Genomic DNA, 22,492 nt, shown 5'->3' with positions numbered 1-22,492 from the left:
TGGCCCACTCGTTGAACTTCACCGGCACGATGATGCCTTCTCGTTGCAACCTGTCCAGCTCGATCTCCACCTTCTATCGCATCATGTATGGCACCGCACGTGCCTTGTGGTGGATGGGTCATGTACCGGGAACCAAGTGGATCTGCACCTTTGCCCCCAAGAAACTTCTGATGCTTGGCTCAAACTTGCTCAGAACCTGGGCACATGAGGTGTTGTCGATGGACGAAAGTGCTCGGATGTCGTCCCAGTTCCAGCGGATTTTTCCCAGCCAGCTTCTGCTGAACAGTGTGAGGCCATCTCCTGGTACAATCCATATTGGGAGTTCGTGCATTGCTCCATCATAGGAGACTTTTACTGTTGCGCTGCCAATTACAGTGATCAGCTCTTTAGTGCAAGTTCTCAGCTTGGTATGAATAGGGCTTAGCTTGGGCCTGCGTGCCTTGTTGCACCACAGCCTGTCGATGGCCTTTTTGCTCATGACAGACTGACTTGCACCCGTGTCCAATTCCATGGATACTGGAATTCCGTTCAGTTCGACTTTTAACATGATTGGTGAGCATTTCATGAAGTAGTTGTGTACCCCATACACTTCTGCCTCCTCGGTTTGAGTCTGTAGTTCAGTTTGATCTGCCATGGTTCTGTCTTCCTCGGCAACGTGGTGGTTTGCAGGGTTTGCAGCTCGTTTGCACATTCGCTGGAGGTATCCCATTCTTCCACAGTCTTTGCACGCATAGTGTTTGAAGCAGCATTGATGGGCTTGATGATCACCTCCGCAGCGGCAACAAGGTGTTAACTGCCTCGCATTAACGTTTGACAGCAGACTCTGGGTCATCTGAGGTTATGCAGCTGCAGGCGTGTATGTTCTGCCATATGCATTCCTGCCTGAAAACGGCGTTACTTTGTGTACAGTACTTGCCAAAACCTCTATGCTGCGAAATTTGTCTGGTGTTATCGCTGGTGGACATAAATGCCTGGGCTATCGTTCTGGCTTTGCTCAGGTTCGGTGTTTCAACAGTCAATGTGAAGGATAACCTCATGACCAATGTCAAGCAGAAAAAAGTCTCTTGGCATTTGCTCCAGGAATCCATCAAATTCGCAATGTCCTGCAAGGCGCCCTTAGTTTGGCGACGTAGCTTACCACTTCCTAGCCTTCAGACCGTTGACATGTGTAAAATCGATACCTTGCCATCAGAACGCTCTCCTTCAGATTTAGGTGCTCCCGGACCAGCATACACAGTTCCTCATGTGATTTAGCTCTTGGTTTCACCGGAGCAAGAAGATTCATCATGAGGCCATAGGTTGTTGCCCCGCAGACGGTGAGGAGGATCGCCCTTCGCTTGGCAGCATTCGCGTTCCCTTCCAGCTCGTTGGCCACGAAGTATTGGTCGAGTTGCTCCAGGAAGGCTTCCCAATCGTCCCCTTCTGAGAATTTCTCCAGGATGTCAACAGTTCTCTGCATTTTCACATGATGGTTCGTTATCTCGTTGCCAGTTGTTATGTCTCAAATAAAGCAATGTAACTGAGTACTGTAGACTTGAGTAAGTGTGACCTTAGTCTCTTTATTCTAACTCGTTAGTTGGTACAGCATGGGAGGCCTGCTTATATGATGCTAGGATCCCTTGGGACTCCAACAGATACGCCCTCTGGTGGCAGTAGAATACTGGTTACATAGGGTTGCATGCATAACAGGGTGTACAGGGCACAATTTCAAAATTTGCAGACGACAGAAAACTTGGAAGTATAGTGAACAGTGAGGAGGATAGTGATAGACTTCAAGAGCACAAAAGACAGACTGGGCGAATGTGTGGCAGATGAAATTTAACACAAAAATATGGTGATACATTTTGGTAGGAAGAATGAGGAGAGGCAATATAAACAAAAGGGTACAACTGTAAAGGAGGTGCATGAGCAGAGAGACCTGGGGGAATATGTGCAGATATCATTGAAGGTGGCAGGGCAGGTTGAGATAGCAGTTAAAAAATCATACGGGATCCTGGGCTTCATAAATAAAGGCAAAGAGTACAAAAGCAAGGAAGTTATGATGAACCTGCATAAAACACTGGTTCGGCCTCAACTGGAGTATTATGTCCAATTCTGGACACCGCACTTTAGGAAGGATATGAAAGCCTTAGAGAGGGTGCAGAAAGGATTTACACAAATGGTTCCAGGGATGAAGGACTTCAGTTATGTGGATAGACTGGAAAAGCTCTGGTTGTTCTCCTTGGAGCAGAGAAGGTAGAGAGGTGCTCAAAATCATGAGGGGTCTATCAGAGTAAATAAAGAGAAACAGAACTAGAGGACACAGATTTAAAGTGATTGGCAGAAAAACCAACCGTGACATGAGGAAAAACATTTTTACACAGTGAGTGGTTAGGATCTGGAATGCACTGCCTGAGAGGGTGGTGGAGACAGATTCAATCATGGCGTTCAAAAGGGAATTGGAGAAGTACCTTTGGAAAAAAATTTGCAGGACTATGAGGAAAGGGCAGGGAAGTGGAACTAGCTGAAGTGCTCGTGCAGAGAGCCGGCATGGGTTCAAGGGGTCTCCTTCGGTGCTGTAACTAGTGCGGTGATTCTACAAGTCGTTGCTATTGTTGTATAGTGTGAGACCCCAGGTTATAAAGTGGGGCCGCAGGATATAGAGTGAGCGACCAGGGTATAGTGTGAGGGATCATTATATAGCAGGCGACCCTTGGTTTAGGGTGAGGGTTTAGGGTCTTCCATAATCTTCCCTACTTTGTATAGAACTGATTCCCAAACTCATTAAGCCACCCCAGCACTTGCTCAGCATCCTTCCCCAATAGCTCAAACCACCCAAGTCAACATAAGCCGGCTTCAAAGCCGAATGATACTGTGTCTGATATATACCCAGATACTGTATTGAACATCTGTTTCTTTCTTTTCCTCAGACGGGAATGGTTGAACTAACATATTAGCTGTACAGGATTCAACAACCAGACCAATATGACAGATGCTCAAGCTTTACCGTTTCTTTATTTTTATCCCATTCTTCCCTCCAAATCAGTAGTTACTGTGAACTAAAGTCTACAATAATCACCTCAAGCCCAAACCAAGCTTATAGCAATGGGGTGGAGGAGGATTTCCTGGAGTATATTAGGGATGGCTTTCTAGACCAATATGTTGAGGAACCAATTAGAGAGCTGGCCATCCTAGACTGGGTGTTGTGTAATGAGAGAGGACTAATTAGCAATCTTGTTGTGCGAGGCCCCCTAGGGAAGAGTGACCATAATATGGTAGGATTCTTTATTAGGATGCAGAGTGACAGTGTTAATTCAGAGACTAGGGTCCTGAACTAAAGGAAAGGTAACTTCGATGTAAGAGACGTGAATTGCCTAGGATAGACTGGAAAATGATACTTAGAGCAGTAGCAGACATTTATAGATTACATGGATGAACTTCAACAATTGTACATCCCTGTCTGGAGTAAAAATAAAACGAGGAAGATAGCTCAACCGTGGCTAACAAGGGCAATTAGGGATAGTGTTAAATCCAAGGAGGAGGCATATAAATTGGCCAGAAAAAGCAGCAAACCTGAGGACTAGGAGAAATTTAGAATTCAGCAGAGGAGGACAAAGGGTTTAATTAGGAGGGGGAAAATAGAGTACGAGAGGAAGCTTGGAGGGAACAGAAAAACTGCAAAAGCTTCTACAGATATGTGAAGAGAAAAAGATTAGTGAAGACCAAAGTAAGTCCTTTGCGGTCAGAATCAGGTGAATTTATAATGGGGAACAACAAAATGGCAGACCAATTGAACAAATACTTTGAATCTATCTTCACTAAGGAAGACACAAATAACCTTCCGAAAATACTACGGGTTCGAGGGTCTAGCGAAAAGGAGGAACTGAAGGAAATCCTTATTAGTCAGGAAATTGTGTTAGGGAAATTGATGGGATTGAAGGTGGATAAATCCCCAGGGCCCGATAGGCTGCATCCCAGAGTACTTTAAAAAGTGGCCCTAGAAATAGTGGATGCATTGGTGATCATTTTCCAACATTCTATTGACTCTGGATCAATTCCTATGGACTGGAGGGTAGTTAATGTAACACCACTTTTTAAAAAAAGGAGGGAGAAAACAGGGAATTATAGACCGGTTAGCCTGACATCGGTGGTGGGGAAAATGTTGGAATCAATTATTAAAGATGAAATAGCAGCGCATTTGGAAAGCAGTGACAGGATCGGTCCTAGTCAGCATGGATTTATGAAAGGGAAATCATGCTTGACAAATCTAGAATTTTTTGAGGATGTAACTAGTAGAGTGGACAAGGGAGAACCAGCGGATGTAGTGTATTTGGATTTCAAAAGGCTTTTGACAAGGAACCACACAAGAGATTAGTATGCAAAATTAAAGCACATGGTATTTGGGGGTAATGTACTGACGTGGATAGAGAACTGGTTGGCAGACAGGAAGCAGAGAGTCGGAATAAACGGGTCCTTTTCAGAATGGCAGGTAGTGACTAGTGGGGTGCCGCAAGGTTCAGTGCTGGGACCCCAGCTATTTACAATATACATTAATGATTTAGACAAAGGAATTGAATGTAATATCTCCAGGTTTGCAGATGACGCTAAGCTGGATGGCAGTGTGAGCTATGAGGATGATTCAAAAGAGGCTGCAGGGTGATTTGGACAGGTTAGGTGAATGGGCAAATGCATGACAGATGCAGTATAATGTGGATAAATGTGAGGTTATCCACTTTGGTGGCAAAAACAGGAAGACAGGTTATCTGAATGGTGACAGATTAGGAAAAGGGGAGGTGCAACGAGGCCCGGGTGTCATGGTACATCAGTCATTGAAGTTTGGCATACAAATACAGCAGACGGTGAAGGCGGCAAATGGCATGTTGGCCTTCACAGCTAGAGGATTTAAATATACGAGCAGGGAGGTCTTACTGCAGTTATACAGAGCCTTGGTGAGGCCATACGTGGAATATTGTGTTTAGTTTTGTCTCCTAATCTGAAGAAGGACGTTCTTGCTCCTCAGGGAGTACAGCGAAGGTTCACCAGATTGATTCCCAGGATGGCAGGACTGACATATGAGGAGAGACTGGATCAACTGGGCTTGTATCCACTGGAGTTTAGAAGAATGAGGGGATCCCATAGATACATATAAAATTCTGATGGGATTGGACAGGTTAGAGGTAGGAAGAATGCTCCCGTTGCTGGGGAGTTCCAGAACCAGGGGTCACAGTCTAAAGATAAGGGGTAAGCCATTTAGGACAGAGATGAGGAGAAACTTCTTCACTCAGAGTGGTTAACCTGTGGAATTCTCGACTGCAGAAAGTTGTTGAGGCTAGTTCGTTAGATATATTCAAAAGGGAGTTAGATATGGCCCTTACGGCCAAAGGGAGCAAGGGGTATGGAGAGAAAACAGGAAAGGAGCACTGAGGTGAATGATCAGCCATGATCTTATTGAATGGCGGTGCAGGCTCGAAGGGCCGAATGGCCTACTCCTGCACCTAATTTCTATGTTTTGAAACTTCAGAACTATAGACAACAATGCAGTTTGTTCAATATATTCAATCTCTTTTTAAACATAAATTTGAGAAATCCTCAGCCAATGTATACTTATATCCTTGCTTCACAGATAAAACCATCCTCAGATCCTCCAAAGTCAGCTTTCAGATGGACAAGATAGAAGAGCGCATATCGAATGCCATCATGAAGATTCTTCCTAATTCCATTAAACTGATCCAGATGTTTCTGCACTTCATATGACATATCAGGGAAGATGTTCAACTGAGTGCTTCCCACTCTTAGGTAATCTTTCTTCATTGCTGTCTCAAATATCTGCAATTTTCTTGAAACCCAAACATTTTTAAAGATTATCGTATGCCTCCCTTGTAGGTGTGGCTGAACTGCATTGAATGGCAATGTGACAGCTTAACCTGGCTTTCAGAGATTCAGGTAGACTATCCTGGAAATAAAGAATGGTATTCTTGCCTCTATCTCCTCTGGTAGACCTGTCAAACATAGATTATTCCTCCTCTTTTCCAAAACACTTAGTTGATCATTAACTGCTGAAGCTTTCTTTCTCAGCATATCAATTTCCTTCAAGGCAATCTTCCATCAGTGTCTGCTACAGCCAATGGCCCAGATTTTGCTGCCAAAAATAACGGCAAGTTTAATGGCGCTCACTGTTATTAATATCCAAATTGTCCAGTAACAGTGGTGAGGAAGAGATACTCCGTGAATTGCGCATCTGCACAATTTGTGTCACTCCACCGTTAGCCTTGCAGAAACAGCAGCTCGCCCGCAAGAGTTTCAAAAAATTGCTGCATGTGTGCATTAAATACAAATTAAATTCGGCACAGAAAGTTAGGGCTGCTACTTTAATTAGGAGATTTATGTTGCTGCAATGCCACTCAACCTCTCCAGCCAAGAAAGGGAACAATTTAAACTGTAGAGTCTTATTCCTACAGGTACTGAATTGTTGTTACAGTTGTTAAAAAATTAAAATCTTACATTTTTAATCTTACTTTCCCTTTGTCTTTTGTTCTCTCTCAATCTAATCATTTTCTCGCTTTATTTCTCTTTCTGTACCCGATTTGACTAATTCACCCTATTTCCTTCTTCACATTCCTGATTCATAATTTAAAGGGACCTTACTACCTCAGAACAAAGTTAAAGGTTCAGATTGATAGGTTCGGAGGGCAATCAGCAAAAGCCTCACCGCTTGCCGCCATTTTCACAAGTGCCTCATTTCTGGCACAACTTCCCTTTCATTTTATCTGCTCCTTCCTCCTCCCTTGGTTTCTTTTTTCCCTCCCTTCGCATCTTTATTTTCTTCCTCCCATTAAATGTTCTCTTCTCGATTTTTTATTTCCTCCCTTCATTCCACTTTTGTGTCCTGCAACTGTCGCTAGCCTGCTACAGTGCTTTACTTATTTCACTCTACTGCAGTATTTGCCATGCTGTATTTTTTTTAAATTGAGATTTGTTAATTTCTCTCTGCTGCAGTTTTTTTCTTCACAAGAACATAAGAAATAGGAGCAGGAGTCGGCTATTTGGCCCTTCGAGCCTGCTCCGCCATTCAACATCATAGCAGAACTCTGACCGCCCCGCACGATCCCCATATCCCTTAATTCTCAAAATATTATTGATCTTGCTCTTGAATATAAACAAACAACTGAGCCTCCACAGTCCTCTGGGGTAGGGAATTCAAAAAAGATTCACCACCCTCTGAGTGAAGAAATTTCTCATCAGTCCAAAATGGCAACCCCTTATTCTGAGACTGTGATCCCTGATTCTGGATTCCCAGCCAGGGGAAACATTCTCAGCATTAACCCGGTGTATTTTATATACATTTTCCTCCATTCGTTTCACATCATTACTTCTTTTTTCATTCTTATGGAGCTTTTAAAACAAGTCTTCTGTTTTCCAATCTTGCCACAGCCATTGCCTCATGCTGTGGGGGAGGGGTTAACGTGAGGAAGTCTCCAAGAGGGAAGGGACAGCTGCAGGGGGAAGAGTGGCAACTCAGGCACTGGCTGTCCACAATTATATTCATCTACAACTCAAGAACTTGCACTGGTATAGCAGCTTCAACATAGAAAACATCCCAAGGTGCTTCACATAATCAAAGAAATGGACGCTGAGCCACAGGAAGAGATGTTACGAAGGGTGACCAAAAGCTGTGTCAAAATGGTGGGGTTTAAAGGGGGTCTTAAAAAAGACAAGGGAGGCGGAGAGGTATCAGGAGGGAATTCGGTGCATGCGACCTAGGCGGCTAAAGGAATAGCCTCAAATGGTGGGGTGAAGGGGCAAGATGCAAAACTGTAAATGAATGCTCCATGGCAGTGCAAGCCTCCTGTGCCACTTATGTAGGTCCACTGAAAAAGTCAAGGCTCGCACAAGTCTCCATAAAATGGACACAAGGCCTCTGTTCTTGGTTCACCACCTCCTTGGTGCCTGGTGTGCGCCTTCACGGCCAGGGCATGGAAGCAATGTTTCAACAGCCCCTGGATAATTACCCCCAGCTAATTACAACCAAATATTTACACCTAATGCATATAGCTAAAAAAGAAAGTGTCATTTAATTTTGTAACAGAATATGGCACCCCACTTTCTAGCAGCTAGCCGAAGGCAGCACAAAATATGAATTTTCTCTTGTAGAGGTGAGGCTAAATGTTTCTAAAATTTAAACAGCAACAATGGTATTAAGGTACAAGATTATTGTAGGAAAAATATAAGAATAAATGGGCAGAGGCATTTTGTGCTGCTGCTTGAAAATGCCAGTTACTTATGGGAAAGACCAGTATTATTCTTGGCGACTCCATGCAACAGACATCATCAGAATGAATTTTGACAACCCCCCCACCCCTGCAAAATGTTAGAGACAAATTGTCCTTAAAATTCAAATCTTGATAACGGCCACTGTGAAGTCCTGGCAGAATCTAGCTCCCTCGAGTTCTGGGCTGGTTGCTGGTTGGGGGGGGGGGGGGGGGGGGGGGGGGGTGAAGGTTTGTTGGAAAGGGGGCTGTTGGTGGTTCTTGCACCCGCTCCATTAAACCAGCAACTCACAAAACCAAGGTCAGAGAGAGAAATAAAATTAGTATCAGAGCATAGCTGCTTAGATGGCACATTCATGTATCAGAGCATGCCAAGGACAGCCAAGAGTGCCAAATGGAGTTCATTCAAAGTAAAGCAGAGCCCACAGAATTTAACATTTATTGGGTGACTTGTTCGAGACTGTAGACTGAAAATACAACTCTGAAATTAATTACAAAAAACTTTACTACTGCTCTACAAGAATACAATTTATAGTTTTATGTTAACCAGATTTAAACACTGTAAGCCAGCAGGAAATCTGTATAACAAAATGATAATAAATGATGCTTCAATATTCTTTACAATCAAATCTGAAGAAGCCAAAGCAGCAGTGGCTCAGAACCCTATCTTTCATTCGTAAAGATTAGTAAATTTATGTGATTATCAAAGTGACATGTCACAATTGGGTAATGGAACACTTTCCCAATTTTGACACCCAGTGTCAGGATCAAATACTCCCAGGTTAGGTACTAAATGAGCCGGATGGAATGATTGTCTCCCTCAACTGACCCAACCAAGGGCCATAGGTTCAACCTCAAAATGGTGTTTGGTGTTGAACTGATGTGCATTTTTCTATTTCTCACAACTAACAGACTAGCAATTTAGTATCAACTGGTGCTGAAATATGGAAAGTGTTGTGCTTATAAAGGAACTAGGTTCAGAGTGTCCCAAACTCATTTTACATCATCATCATCACCATAGGCAGTCCCTTAGAATCGAGGAAGACTTGCTTCCTCTCTTACTTTGGTTCTCATATTGGAATGTACAGCCACTTCAGTCTGTCACAGGTGGGACAGCTATTCGTTGAGGGAAAGGGTGGGTGGGACTGGTTTGCCACACGCTCTTTCTGCTGCCTGCGCTCGATTTCTGCATGCTCTCGTCGATGAGACTCAAGGTGTTCAGTGCCCTCTCCGATGCACTTCCTCCACTTAGGGCAGTCTTTGGCCAGGGACTCCCAGGTGTCAGCGAGGATGTTGCTCTTTATCAGGGAGGCTTTGAGGGTGCCCTTGTAATGATTCCGCTGCCCACCTTTGGCTCGTTTGCAGTGAAAGAGATCCGAGTAGAGCGCTAGCTTTGGGAGTCTCGTGTCTGGCATGCGAACTATGTAGCCTGCCCAGTGGAGCTGATCAAGTGTTGTCAGTGCTTCGATGCTGGGGATATTGGCCTGGTCGAGGTCGCTAGTGTTGGTGCGTCTGTCCTCCCAGGGAATTTGTAGGATCTTGCGGAGACATCGTTGGTGTTATTTCTTCAGCGACTTGAGGGGTCTACTGTACATGGTCCACGTCTCTGAGACATACAGGAGGGCAGGTATTACTACAGTCCTGTAAACCATGAGCTTGGTGGCAGTCTTCACTCTTTTCCTCAGGCAGTTGAAGGCTGCACTGGAGGCGGTATTGGATCACGTCATCAATGCCTGCTCTTGTTGATAGGAGGCTCCAGAGATATGGGAAATGTTGTCCAGGGCCACGCCATGGATCTTGATGACTGGGGGAACAGTGCTGTGCGGTGAGGACAGGCTGATGTTTAGCGTAAGGCCCATGCTTTTGTACGCCTCAGTAAGTATGTCGACTATGTCCTGGAGTTCAGCCTCTGTATGTGCGCAGGCGCTGTCCACGTACTGTAGCTTGGCGACAGGTGTTGGGGTGCTCTTGGACCTGGCCTGGTGATGGCGAAGGTTGAACAGGTTCCCACTGGTTCTGTAGTTTAGTTCCACTCCATTCTTCCTCGCTGCCATGCTCCACCTCACTCATTTTATATACGACCTTTACAACGAGCAGAAAAGACATTGTGCCGAAAATTCCGGCCTCATCGGGTCTGTACAAAGTGTGCACGGACCTGGCGAGGCCTCGCAAAAGCCAGTTTTCGGGGCACAATGTACATGTGCCGAAAACCGGCTTTTCCGATCGGTCAAGATTTTTCTTGACAGATCCTCTGAATCCCCGGGAGGACATCCATGCGGGAGAGATTGGGCTATTTGCCTAACCCACGCCCAGCAAATGTCCTTCACTTTTACAGCTGGTAAAAACAGGCATATAGCTTACTTTTGCCAGCATACTTTTGCCAGCATAAGTTTTAAAACATAAAAATTAAATTTAATCATTCATTTTTGTGTTAAAAACCCTGTCCATTAAGATAAGATAATGCCTCCAACCGGAATCGAAGGTGCCTGCAGGACTACCAGGTATTTTCGTAAAAATGTTTCAGGTCGGAGGCGTTCTTCCGAAGGAAGCCTCCGAATATCTCATTAATCTGGGTTAGAGCCAAACTCAAATTCCAGAGTGCTGAACTGCAGCATCACCTGCTCCCTCCCAGCACCCTTTTCATTGTGTTTGCTGATTTCACAATTCACTGTTGAAAGGTTCAAATCTCAGGGCTTCAAGACACTCCAAATGATCAACCATAGTTGTGATCAGCTCTCTTTTGGGCTGGTCAGAGGAGCCTCACAATAATGGAATATTCCATCTTGAGGGGAGAAAACAACTTACGTGTTCTTCCTTTTGTCACCAGTGGTAGTTATGAGGAAGGCTGGCCAAAAGATGGGACATAAATCAAAACAGAAAATATATTAAAGAAAAATACAAATATAACTCAAAGATCAAGCATCCTCATGCACGTATCACATCAGCAATGTGGGTTTCACAAAATTATTTTAAAAACACAGTATACATCTCTCCCTATAATAATATTGATAAAGACATTTCAGCAGCCAAGTCACCTCAAATATTCGATTCCACTTGTTGCTCTGTTTTGTGCGAGTGTTTTTGCTACCCGTTCTGCTATAAAATCATGTTTCCAAATTTCAGCTATTCTGTGATTCACACTTTTGAGTATTGCACAAATGCAAACTTTGACAATCACACAAAAATAGAACTATGGTATTAAAGCAAGCCTTACTTACACTCAGGAACCCTCATGGTTAATAGCAAGGAGTGCTATTAAGAGAAAATCATTAAAAAAAAAAAGAGTATGTATGCTTTCGGAGATCATGTTGTTTCAGATAATAACTGATCACATGCGCTTTGACTAATTTTTTTCCACAAAATTATATTTTATTTTTCATTTTCGGCATTTCAGCCCTTTCAAAATGGTGGTCAGAGGATGTCTGTGTCTCCACTGAAGCTCTCTTGGGAATTGGTGCTTTGAGGAGCGCCGCTTTTGTTGCTATGGTTCTCTGATTGTTTTTTGTAATCCAAAGAAAAGTACTGAGGATGCGGTTTCTTGTAATAGCCTGGCAGGGATTTCCTGAGGTCATGCCTTATGCTGCGAATGGAACTATTTATAGCAGCCACACAAGCTTTCCAGTCTCGTCCATTTTCACCCAAATCAAATACTGGATAGATTCCTTCAAGAAATTCTGTCAACAGAACAAAAAGTTATAACTATTAATATACTGTACTTAATAAATGTTGATATGTTATCACATGCTATATTCTGTCATGATTCAGTTCCCTTAATATTTAGACTGCTAGGAGGCTCAGGAGAAAATTCCTAGCCTGACTGGTCTTGTTCGTTTTCAACTCTTACCTTGCTGCTGAAATAAATATTACTCCCTAAAGAAAGCTGCTTAATACATCAGGAGCTTTAGTACTGTATTAACTAAATTATATGCCTAAAATAGAATTTTGATAAATATTTTAAACATCTCATCCTTTTTCTTCTCCTCGTTACTTCCCTATTTTTTCTGTAGTATTTTTAATTTTAATGTCATTCTTTTTCCCCCCTCACTGCTATAAAAGCTTTAATGTTTTTTCCCCCTTCAGTCCCCATGCTCCTCCTGTCCGTTTTGGAGGTGCAATATCTACGTGAATTGGGTAAAATTGGCTCCCAAAGCTGGTTTTTCAGCCCATCCATCAAATGACAAGCATCTAGAGACCCACAAGGTTATGACACTGCTGCAACTGAAAGTATCTGAATATTATTACATGCATTTTCTTCTAAGTCATGGAGTATCTAGTCAATCAACAGTCTTTAACATAACTCAAGTCTCCTATGTAGTTTGTTATTAAAGGCTATTTTTGCAAACTACCTTTAATCCATTACTACAGTGGAGGGAGGAAGGGGGGGAATTAAATTGTTTTATCTTGTAAATGGAATTTGTACCAAATGTGCCAGTGTACACGATGCCGAAGTTATTTTATTAAAACAGTTTTGTCAGAAATTCCGATTTAGCTTGGCCTTTTTTGTTGTTGAGTTTAAAACTCGAGATAATGACGGATGCCAGCTTGGAGGCAAGTAGAATTACTGAACCTCTATCACCTTTCCTATTCACTGAATGTATTTAATTTCTACAGATTTTAAAATTAGGCCCATTGTTACAGGATGCAGGTTGTGTGTAATCTGGGAGGTTATATGATACTGTATCCATACTCTCCTCCAGTAGTGTATAAAAGCCCAACTCAGCACTCTGGATTATAAACCATGAAGGAAACAATTTGACAAATTTGCTGTAAAAGAGGCAATCCTCGGTTTTACAAATAGGGATTATAGTTTATAAAAGTAAAGAGGTAAAGGCTAAAAAGCTACACAAATCATTAGTTCAGCTGCAGCTAGAATATGGGGTTCAATTTTAATTTCCCCCACCTGGCCGAAATTGCAATTTTAAAATTGCAGAGGGTCAGGACATCTACCCCGAGAAGGCAGGGTCCTCTTCAAATAAGCAGGGGAAAACTATCCACTGACTGGAGTCATACCTAGCACAAAAGAAGATGGTTGTTGGAGGTCAAATCATCTCAGCCCCAGGGCATTGCTGCAGGAGTTTCTCAGGGCAGTGTCCTAGGCCTAAACATCTTCAGCTGCTTCATCAGTGACTTCCCTCAATCATAAGGTCAGTTCCATTTGCAGCTCCTCAGATACTGAAACAGTTTATGCCCGCATGCAGCAAAATCTGGATGACATTCAGGCTTGGGTGACGTGGCAAGTAACATTCGCACCACACAAATGCAAAGCAATGACCACCTCCAACAAGCGTGAGTCTAACCAGCGCCCTTTGACATTCAATGGCATTACCATCGCCTAAATCCCCCACCATCGACATCCTGGGGGTCATCATTGACCTGAAGCTTAACTGGACCAGCCACATGAATACTGTGGCAACAAGAGCAGGTCAGAGGCTGGGTATTCTGCAGCGAGTGTCTCACCTCCTGACTCCCCAAAGCCTTTCCATCATCTACAAGGCACAAGTCAGGAGTGTGATGGAATACTCTCCACTTGCCTGGATGAGTGCAGCTCCAACAACACTCAGACCTGGACACCATCCAGGACTAAGCAGCCCGATTGATTGGCATCCCATCTACCACCTTAAACATTCACTCCCTCCACCACCAGCATACCATGACCGCAGTGCGTACCATCGACAAGATGCACTGCAGCAATTTGCCAAGGCTTCTTTGGCAGCACCTTGTAAACGCTCAATCTCTACCACCTAGAAGGACAAGGGCAGCAGATGGATAGGAACACCATCATCTTCAAGCTCCCCTCCAAGTCACACACCATCCTGACTTAGAAATGTATCGCTGTTCCTTCATCGTCGTGGGGTCAAAATCCTAGAACTCCCTCCCTAACAGCACTGTGGGAGTACCTTCACTACAAGGACTGCAGCGGTTCAAGAAGACAGCTCACCACCACCTTCTCAAGGGCAATTCGGGATAGGCAATAAATGCTGGCATTGCCAGCGATGTCCACATCCAAGGAACACATTTAAAAATCGGGCTCCAATTACATCATAGGGGCTTGATCTGCCATTTTAACCTGAGGCCTGAGTGGGGGAGCAGAGATGGCTTCCCCACCAGACCACATCTGCTGAGAACAGCAGCCAGGCCTAGCAAGGTTATGGTTTTTAATACAAAAGCAAAATACTGTGGATGCTGGAGATCTGAAATACTCAGGTCAGGCAGCATCTGTGGAGAGAGAGAGAGAGAGAGAGAGAGAGAGAGGGAGAGAGAAACAGTAACGTTTCAGGTCGATGACCCTATGTCAGAACCGGAAAAAGTTAGAGATGTAACACATTTTTAAGCAAGTGTCTCGCTCTCGCTAGTCTTTCTCTCTTTCCTGCCTGACCTGGTGAGTGTTTTCAGCATTTTCTGTTTTTATTTTAAGTTTTTAAAATTCTAGTTTTTAGTTCCCTTGTGAAACAGGAGGAGTAGGATTGCTCCTCTAGGCTGCGCAAGGAAAAACTTAGGCCTTCCTAGTCTTCCATCCCATCTCCCCACAGGGGGCTCTTCGCCTGGAGCACTTAGCTTGTGCCAGGGATCATAGCCATAGTGCCCAGCAGCTGACTCCTAATGCCCATTTATCATCATCATAGGCAGTCCCTCAAATCAAGGATGACTTGCTTCCACGTCAAAAAGTTCACAGGTGTTTCAATGAAGGACCTAAAATTCCAGGTCCGAACTAAATCTTGAAGGGTGGAAGATGCCTGTGCTTGGATTTTTTTTTTTTTTTTTTTAAAAAGTGTGGTGACCGTTGCACACCAGCCACCACACGGGCTTGACAGAGCTAGGTCTGGGTCCAGTAGCAAGTATTAACCAAGACAACTGGAGACCAGCTCTGCTGCACGGACCTAGTGCGCTCACATATCGCAGTGTGGGCTGGCCCGTGCTGCCCCTGGGCCCTCGCCTCACGTCTCTCCTGGGCTCCGATCACGTCCCTCTACAGTCTCTCGCCGCTCCTTCGCCCTGACCTCGCCGCTCCTGATGTACCTGCCCACGTTCCAATCACCGACCTGGACCTTGGTGACGTCACTGTTCACTGCTGTTGCTCTTCTGCTCCAGCACGAGCTGCTCCCTGGAGTGGTATGCTGCCACGCTGCTCCTTCCGCTCCCCGGCCTGCTTCGATGATGCTCGCAGGCCGGGGGGCCGCGAAGATTGCTGGGCCAGGCCATCACGCTGCTCCTTCCGCTCCCCGCCCTGCTCCGATGGTGCTCGCAGGCCGGGGGCCAGCTGCACCCCGCTGACTTCCCGGCCTTTTTGGTCAGGAAGTCGGCAAGAGTTAGGTTAAAGAGGCTTGACTGATAAAATCGGCCCACCCTGTCTGCCTACCGTCGCTTCCAGACAGGCAAGACTGCTCGCTGTGTCTCCTTCCCATCTGGGAGGTACAAATCAAGCCCAATATCTCCAGTTTTCGGCACCCTATTTTAGGCAGGATATCAAAGGAGAAGATGCAGAAGAGATTTACTAAAATGATACCAAGGACGAGAGGCTTTAGTTATGTGGAGAGACTCGAGAAGCAGGTTTTTAAAAAAGAAAAAAATAGTATGGCTAAGAGGAATCGAATAGAGGTGTTCAAAATTGTGAGGGGTTTGGAAAGGTAAATTGGGAAAAACTATTTCCACAGGTAGGTGAGTCAGTAACCAGAGGGCACAAGTTAAAGATCATCGCCAAAAGAACGACGGGAGAGGTTGGCAGAATATTTTGTTGCTAGGATATGGAATGCTTGGTGAGAAGTGGAAAATAATGGAAAAAGCAAAAAATGTTGGGAAAAGCCACGGGAATGGGATTGATGTCTAGCTTGTTCAGAGAGCTGGCACAGTCATGGTGAACGGTATAGTCTTCGGGAGAGAGCGAGCAACTGCATGCTAGTATTTTTCAAAGCTCCAACAAATAATTCAATGCAATATATTAGCTTTTTTGAGTTTCCAGACTAAATTTTCTGCATTTATTTATATCCATATTATATATTTTTAGATATAGATATACATACACATACACACACTCATAATTTCCATCAGAAAATAATGGAGGGGGAAGGTGAGGGAGTGGCTGAAAGAGAGGTACGAGGAAGGAAGGCGGCCAAGAGATTCTCCTTGGAGGCCCCAAGCGGCCTTGGTCCATGAGGTGGAGGCAAGGTGGACTCAATTGACCCGGGGTGGACGTGGTCTGAGATTTCGGCGACGGTGTCCTCGGTCGGCCAGTACCGCAAGCGCTGGAACGAGTTTCATCCGCGAGTGTAAGTAATAACTTTAATCATGCACTGGCTCATTACTTAAAATGTAAATCTGCCACATTGTAATGTTGGTAAGCTTGGTGACATGCATTATTTCCCATCAACGATCTTATTACAATGGTTTTCTGTATTTAGATGTGTTCATCATGCAACATTTGCATCCTAACGGTACATTAATGAAAGGATTAGGGATGGCTAATTGTGGATGTCTATCTGTGTGTTCTGTAATAGTAGCTGGGCAATTAGCTTATACCATGTTATTGTCACCTTTGCTGAAAAAAATCTCTTCCGATCGTGCCGAGTGTCAGAGCACGGGTGGAGGGCCAATAAAACCTGGAGGAACGAGCCACAGCCCTTGTAGGAGTGCATAATCGCTCGGCCACCCGTGGTGCTGCTGATCCTGTGGTAGTGGCAGGTAAGCCATGCATAATCCTCGGGCATGCAGTGGTCATGTAATTTAATGCTGTGTGAATATAATGTGGAAATGATGTAATGTAATGTAATGCTGGGACCATGAAATCGAAATCGAATGCCATGCAGTTTCTGTCCCTTCTGATTTCATGTAACGTCTCAGTGATGTGTTGCTCCTCTACATATGCCTGCACAACACAAGCGTTCTCATGTCACCCTGACCCTCTCCTTCCCTGCTGCGAACCTCTCATATGTTTTCTAGTTGCCTAGGAGCTTCAACAACCTACCAAGCCCCCTGGAGCTTCGCCATTATTGGTGGAGGTAATACTTTTCGGAGCGGACTCCACTGAGGAGGGGGGCATAGGCCTCGACAACCCTCCTTCAAGCTGCTGCGGCGGGTGTGTTAAGTGCACAACATGCGCAGGAGAATGGAGGAGGGGGGAGGCGGGGACTCGGGTCCATTCTACCTGCGGCCACCTCTTGCTCAGTGAAAATCGGTCTTTCATGGATTCGGCTCGGAGGAAGTAGCGGGACCAAGCAGTGTGCAGCAGCGCACACCGAGTGTTCCAGCCCCTGTGCCGAATCCGCGGAGGTTGATCTGGCAGGGCAGGTATGCTCGACGACAGACAGACGTCGACCTGGAGATGGTGGGACTGTCTAGGGCGAGCATCGACATTGGTCAAGCTCCTCCAGGCCATTGATGGCTTAGCCGGGAACATCGCCACACAATCAGCATGCCAATCGGCGGACATGATGGAGCTGATTGCTGTGATCCGCCAATGCCATGTGGCAAACTATGGAATCGGTAAATGGCACTGTACCCCAAGGCGTCATACCACCGATACCAACAGCACCCGAGAGTCAGGAGCAATCAACTGCTTCCGAATCTGAAGACAGGTCTTCAGAACCCCCAACTTCTCCAGAATCCCCACACATGGCATGGCCATTGTCAACCCCCTATTGCAGCAGCTCTCGAAGTGCTCTGCTGCACAACGCCATGGTCCCAACGCAGGTAGGGGCAGGGGTAGGGGTAATGGGAAAAAGCAATTGGGGGTAAGGTAGAGGGGAAAGGTGGCCGCAGGTGGAATCTTTGCCGGGGAAGGGGGGGGGGGGGGGCGTTGTGGGTGTGTTTTTTTTACTTGTTAATCAAAAATTGTTTGGGGGCGTTGTGAGTGTGTGTAGTTTTTAATGTTTTCATTTTTTTGATGTTGATGGTTGTTTTGTTAAAATTATGTATATTTCATTTACAAATAATTAATTTATTTTATTTAATATATTAAAGTTTTTCAATTTTCAAATTTTATAAAAAATATTATTCAACTTAACCATTCTTGTGTAGTGTCTCACTCACTTTTACAGAATGAAGTGTAAGAATCAAGGATGAAATGTAACATTCACCGTTCAAGCAAAGCATTAATTTATGAGCTGCTAACGCGCAAGTACCACGGGGCATCTCCTGTGGTGTTTTGGGGGGGCGGGGGAGGGGAGGGTGGTATGGGTTGATCGCCAGGCTTCTCGTACCCCTCTTCCTCCCCCTCCTCTCCTCTATCCTTAAGTGGTCCTGCAGTCCCCAGTGGCAATTCCAGTCATGATGACTAAGTTGTGCAAAATGCAATATACCACAATGAACTGCTCAGGGTGGTATTGTAGGCTGCCTCCAGAGTAGTCCAGGCATTGGAAGCATTGCTTCAGCACTCCAATTGTCTTCGACAATATTGTGTGGGGGTATATGGCTATTATTGTAGCGATGCTCGGCATCTGTCCGGGGCTTACGGAGAGGGGTCAAGAGCCAAGTGGCAAGGCCGTATCCTTTGGCCCCCAACATCTAGCAGTGATCTTGTGACTGACTCTTAAGCAGGTCCGAGACAGCGCTCTCACGCAAGATGTACGCATTATGGAAAATTGGCATTTACTGCCATGATGCATTGCGTGTGGTCGACAACGAGCTGCACGTTCAGGGAGTGGAATTCCTTTCAGTTCCAGTACACCTTTGACTCCTCTAAAAGATGCTCGCTGGGCGATATGCGTACAGTATATGGCATCCTGGACCTTGGGGAAGTTTGCTATTCTTGAAAAATCCAAAGCCCTCTCACCGTGTGCCTCCCTGGTCAGTGTGAAATTTATAAAGTCCATCCTGCGTGCGTAAAGCACTTCAATTACCTGGCGAATGCAGCGATGTGTGGCGTGTTGAGAGATGCAGTATATGTCACCAGCTGATGCCTGAAAGGAGCCCGATGCATAGAAGCCAAGTGCTGCAGTCACCTTCACCTCAACAGGCAGTGCAGTCCTGATGGTGCTGGTAGGCTGCAGGTCTCCCTTAATGAGCTGGCATCTCTCATTGATGACCTCTTTTTGGAAGCGCAGCCTTCTAATGCACTGTGTATTGGACAGGTGCAGGTATGATCGCTTAGCCCTGTAAATGCGTTTGGGGTAAGGCCTCCTCCTCCTCAGCAGTCTGCGACCTCTTTGATTGGGCACATAATGCTCTTCAAATGAACCTTCTTCCATCTCTATTCCACAGCATGCAAGTAGTCAGCAATATTGGCAGAGAAATTACAGGCCCTATTCCTTTTAATGTCCTATACGGTTATCAAAATTCTTCAATTGTCGGACAACCACAAATGTACTGTAAATTGACCACAATGTGTTCAGATAATCTGTAATACAGGTGCAGCATCAAGAATCTAGAGTTCCGGAATCCGGGCCGATCGGTGGCATGGTCGTCCGGAATCCATAAAATGTTCTGGAATCCGGACCCGTTGACGCTGCCGACCTCGGGGCCCCGCTGCTGCCCGACCTCAAGCCTCGCCTCGCCCGCTGCTGCTACCTCGGGGCCTCCTCACCGACCCACCTGAACACCTCCTCCTCGACGGAGCCCCGCCCGGCCCGAAAAGCTCCTCAGTAGGGCCCCGCCATCCCTTTGACATTCCAAAATCCGGAAATACCCGAACATGGGCTTGGGTGTTTCTGGATTAGTGATGTCAGGAAGACGATCGAAAGTCCGGAAAAGCACGAAATGCGGAACGGCCTCAGTCCAGAGGGTTCTGGATTCTCGACACTGCACAGACCCTTAAATACCACTCACAAATTACTTTTATGCTTCCATCAAATTGAAACAGCCTTTTCTTCAAGTTCCTCCAATTTAAAGAATGGTGTCCATGCCGCTGGATTAAGGTCAGGTGAGTGCAGCCTTTTCTGGGCAGTATTGTAGTCCGGTGGTAAAAATGGGCGATTTGCTGAATTTACCGCCAGCAGTAATTTTGGGCGATATTTGAGCAGTGCACGAGAAATGACTTCAGATTTCATTTAAAAAAATGGACGGGCGGTATCGTTTACCGCCCGGTATTGACTGCTGAATTTACTGCCGGCGATATATGGGCAGTAATTTCCACTTTGACCGTCATTTGGGCGGTAATCTCAGCAGTAAAATGGGTAGCAAATGGGTGGAATGTTGCTTAATTTCTAGTAAATAATAATAATAGACTTAGTAAATAATAATAATAGACTTAGTAAATAATAATGCTGAAGTATTCCAAATCCAAGTTAGGTACAATGGCGAATGAAGGTCGGAATAAGGTCTGTCAAGGATAATCTACGAAGAGAGCAAGTAAGGTCCTATCAAAGATAGGCAATCTTCTTTCCTTCCACCTTTACTCTCAATGTGCTTTTATCACTGTCAAGTTAAAATGCCTACAATGTCTGATTTAAGGTTTTCTTGAGGATTGTTGTGCGGAAGCAAGCATCGTCCTTGGAAGGCGAGAGCAAACAATAATATTTAGTAGGAGCAGGATGTTTGCTGCGCTTTAAGTACTTGCGAAAAATGGTCATAACCCAAGCAGAATGAACTTTCACTTGACTTAATGGTGGTTAACCTGCTGGTTTTGGAACTAAAGCTATACCTATCTAACAATACGTTGCATTGTGATGGAGTTATCTAAAGTTTTACCATCAACATATAACGCCCCAAAAATGTATAAATCTAATGGAAAATGAAAGACTTGCATTTATATAGCACCTTTCACAACCTCAGGGCGCCCCAAAGCACTTTAAAGCCAATTAAGTACTTTTGAAGTGTAGGAAATGTGGCAGCCAATTTGCGCACATCTGTTTTAGTGATGTTGGTTGAGGGCTAAATATTGGCCAAGACACTGGCTCTTGTTTGAATAGTGCCATGGGATCGTTTATAGCAAATGGTGATGTTGTCTGAAGGTTAAATATTGGCCAGGACACCGGGGATAACTTCCCTAACTCTTCTTCGAAATAGTTTAATGTCTCATCCGAAAGACGGAAATAAGACTATAGTACACCGAAGTTCGTAAAAGACATCTACACAATGATATCCACAACTGAACTAATTCATAGCTGAATGAATTTTACCATTCGATCTTTTGAGGTTAAAAGCCTCAAGTATGTTCAGATGTAACAAAGTCCAATCTGAATAAATTATGGTGGATCTAGCCTGAGAGTCTGAAGCTCATTTGATTCAATGAATCACATTTAAGGTCACAAGAAAGCAGGCGTCAGAGAGCATAAATACATCTATGAAGGTTACAATTTTGTGATGGTGCCGAAGGTCATGCAAAAAGCTGATCTATCCGGCCTCTTTCATGAAAGCTGATATTATGATGCTCGCCTACAATTTTTTCAAGGAGAATGGAAGGTTGCAATAGCCACTCAATTAACTTATATGGAGCTAAATTTAATAAAGCAAACTTATTAGAAAACCAGAATTCATGGCTGTAAAGCAATTGACCAAACATCATAAAAATAATCTCCCCTTGGCATCATATGTCCTTGAAATATAACATTTTCTAAATGCCAAGACCGAATCCAGTCAAGGCTCAAAAACTTCACTTAACAGTCTGTTCCTTTTGGGAGCCAAATCATCTGTGAAAGCTCTTAAAATGAACCGTCCTGGATTTAACCCTTCAACTTTTGGCAGAATTGAAGAAATAGCTGTCTCTCCTTGGACAGCCAGCTTTGCAAGATTTCAGCTCATGTATTGAGACGTAAACTAGTATTACCGTAATAAAGTTAATTTTAAACTTGTACTACAACTAAAACAAACATTTAAAATACAATTTTAAACAACATCTAAACGCTTCTCATCCGGTGTCATTTTTATTTCTCTATTTGCATTTCCCATTCCATCCTCCATAATGAATTTTCATTTTACCCTTTCTTTAAAAAGAAACAAATCTAGCTTTACTATACATCCTCCCCACCTCCCCCCCCAGAGCTTACTATAAAATCTAATATCAGAAGACAGACTTTTTGGCCCAATACAATATGTACTCTAACTTAGCTGACTGCCTTCAAAGTCCAGCAAGAAGATTGATCCACATAAATTAAAACAAACAAGTGCACTTCAGGAAAAAAAAAAAAATCTTGTTCATATATGAAGGACTCATCCATTCAAAAGGTGTTGAATGTCCCTTTGCTGCCACAGGACCAATAGTCACCACTGAGTTAGTTACAACAGAGATGCCAAAAGGACTACACGAATGTCTTCTTTCTCTTACATGATTTCCTGCAACACTGACATCTATCCGGCAATGTGGAAAACTGCCCAGG

At 44.4% G+C, this 22,492-nt stretch overlaps 1 protein-coding gene and 1 long non-coding RNA gene across 8 annotated transcripts in view; one reads left to right on the top strand and one right to left on the bottom strand.

The window, feature by feature from the left end:
* LOC139276251 (uncharacterized) overlaps nt 1-12,684 on the top strand; it is a 97,055-nt gene extending 84,371 nt beyond the window's left edge. For 2 of the 4 annotated variants that reach the window (XR_011595877.1, XR_011595878.1), the window contains exon 3: nt 5,603-6,475. This is a non-coding gene — a long non-coding RNA (uncharacterized lncRNA). Of the gene's footprint in view, nt 1-5,602; nt 6,476-11,640; nt 12,293-12,326 lie in introns of those variants that run through there. The other 2 variants (XR_011595879.1, XR_011595880.1) reach the window with 2 other exon arrangements.
* Nucleotides 11,591-22,492, bottom strand: part of LOC139276249 (uncharacterized) — a 75,757-nt gene continuing 64,855 nt past the window's right edge. For all 4 annotated transcript variants that reach the window (XM_070893961.1, XM_070893962.1, XM_070893960.1 and 1 more), the window contains one exon: nt 11,591-11,920. In XM_070893961.1, coding sequence (XP_070750062.1) covers nt 11,658-11,920 — 263 coding nt within the window. In that variant the 3' untranslated portion in view covers nt 11,591-11,657. The remainder of the gene's footprint in view (nt 11,921-22,492) is intronic.

The sequence above is a fragment of the Pristiophorus japonicus genome, chromosome 11, assembly GCF_044704955.1.
Source record: "Pristiophorus japonicus isolate sPriJap1 chromosome 11, sPriJap1.hap1, whole genome shotgun sequence".
In the NCBI taxonomy this organism is placed as follows: domain Eukaryota; kingdom Metazoa; phylum Chordata; class Chondrichthyes; family Pristiophoridae; genus Pristiophorus; species Pristiophorus japonicus.
The sequence above is the reverse complement of the archived record's forward strand: the minus strand, read 5'-3'. Positions and strand labels throughout refer to the sequence as shown.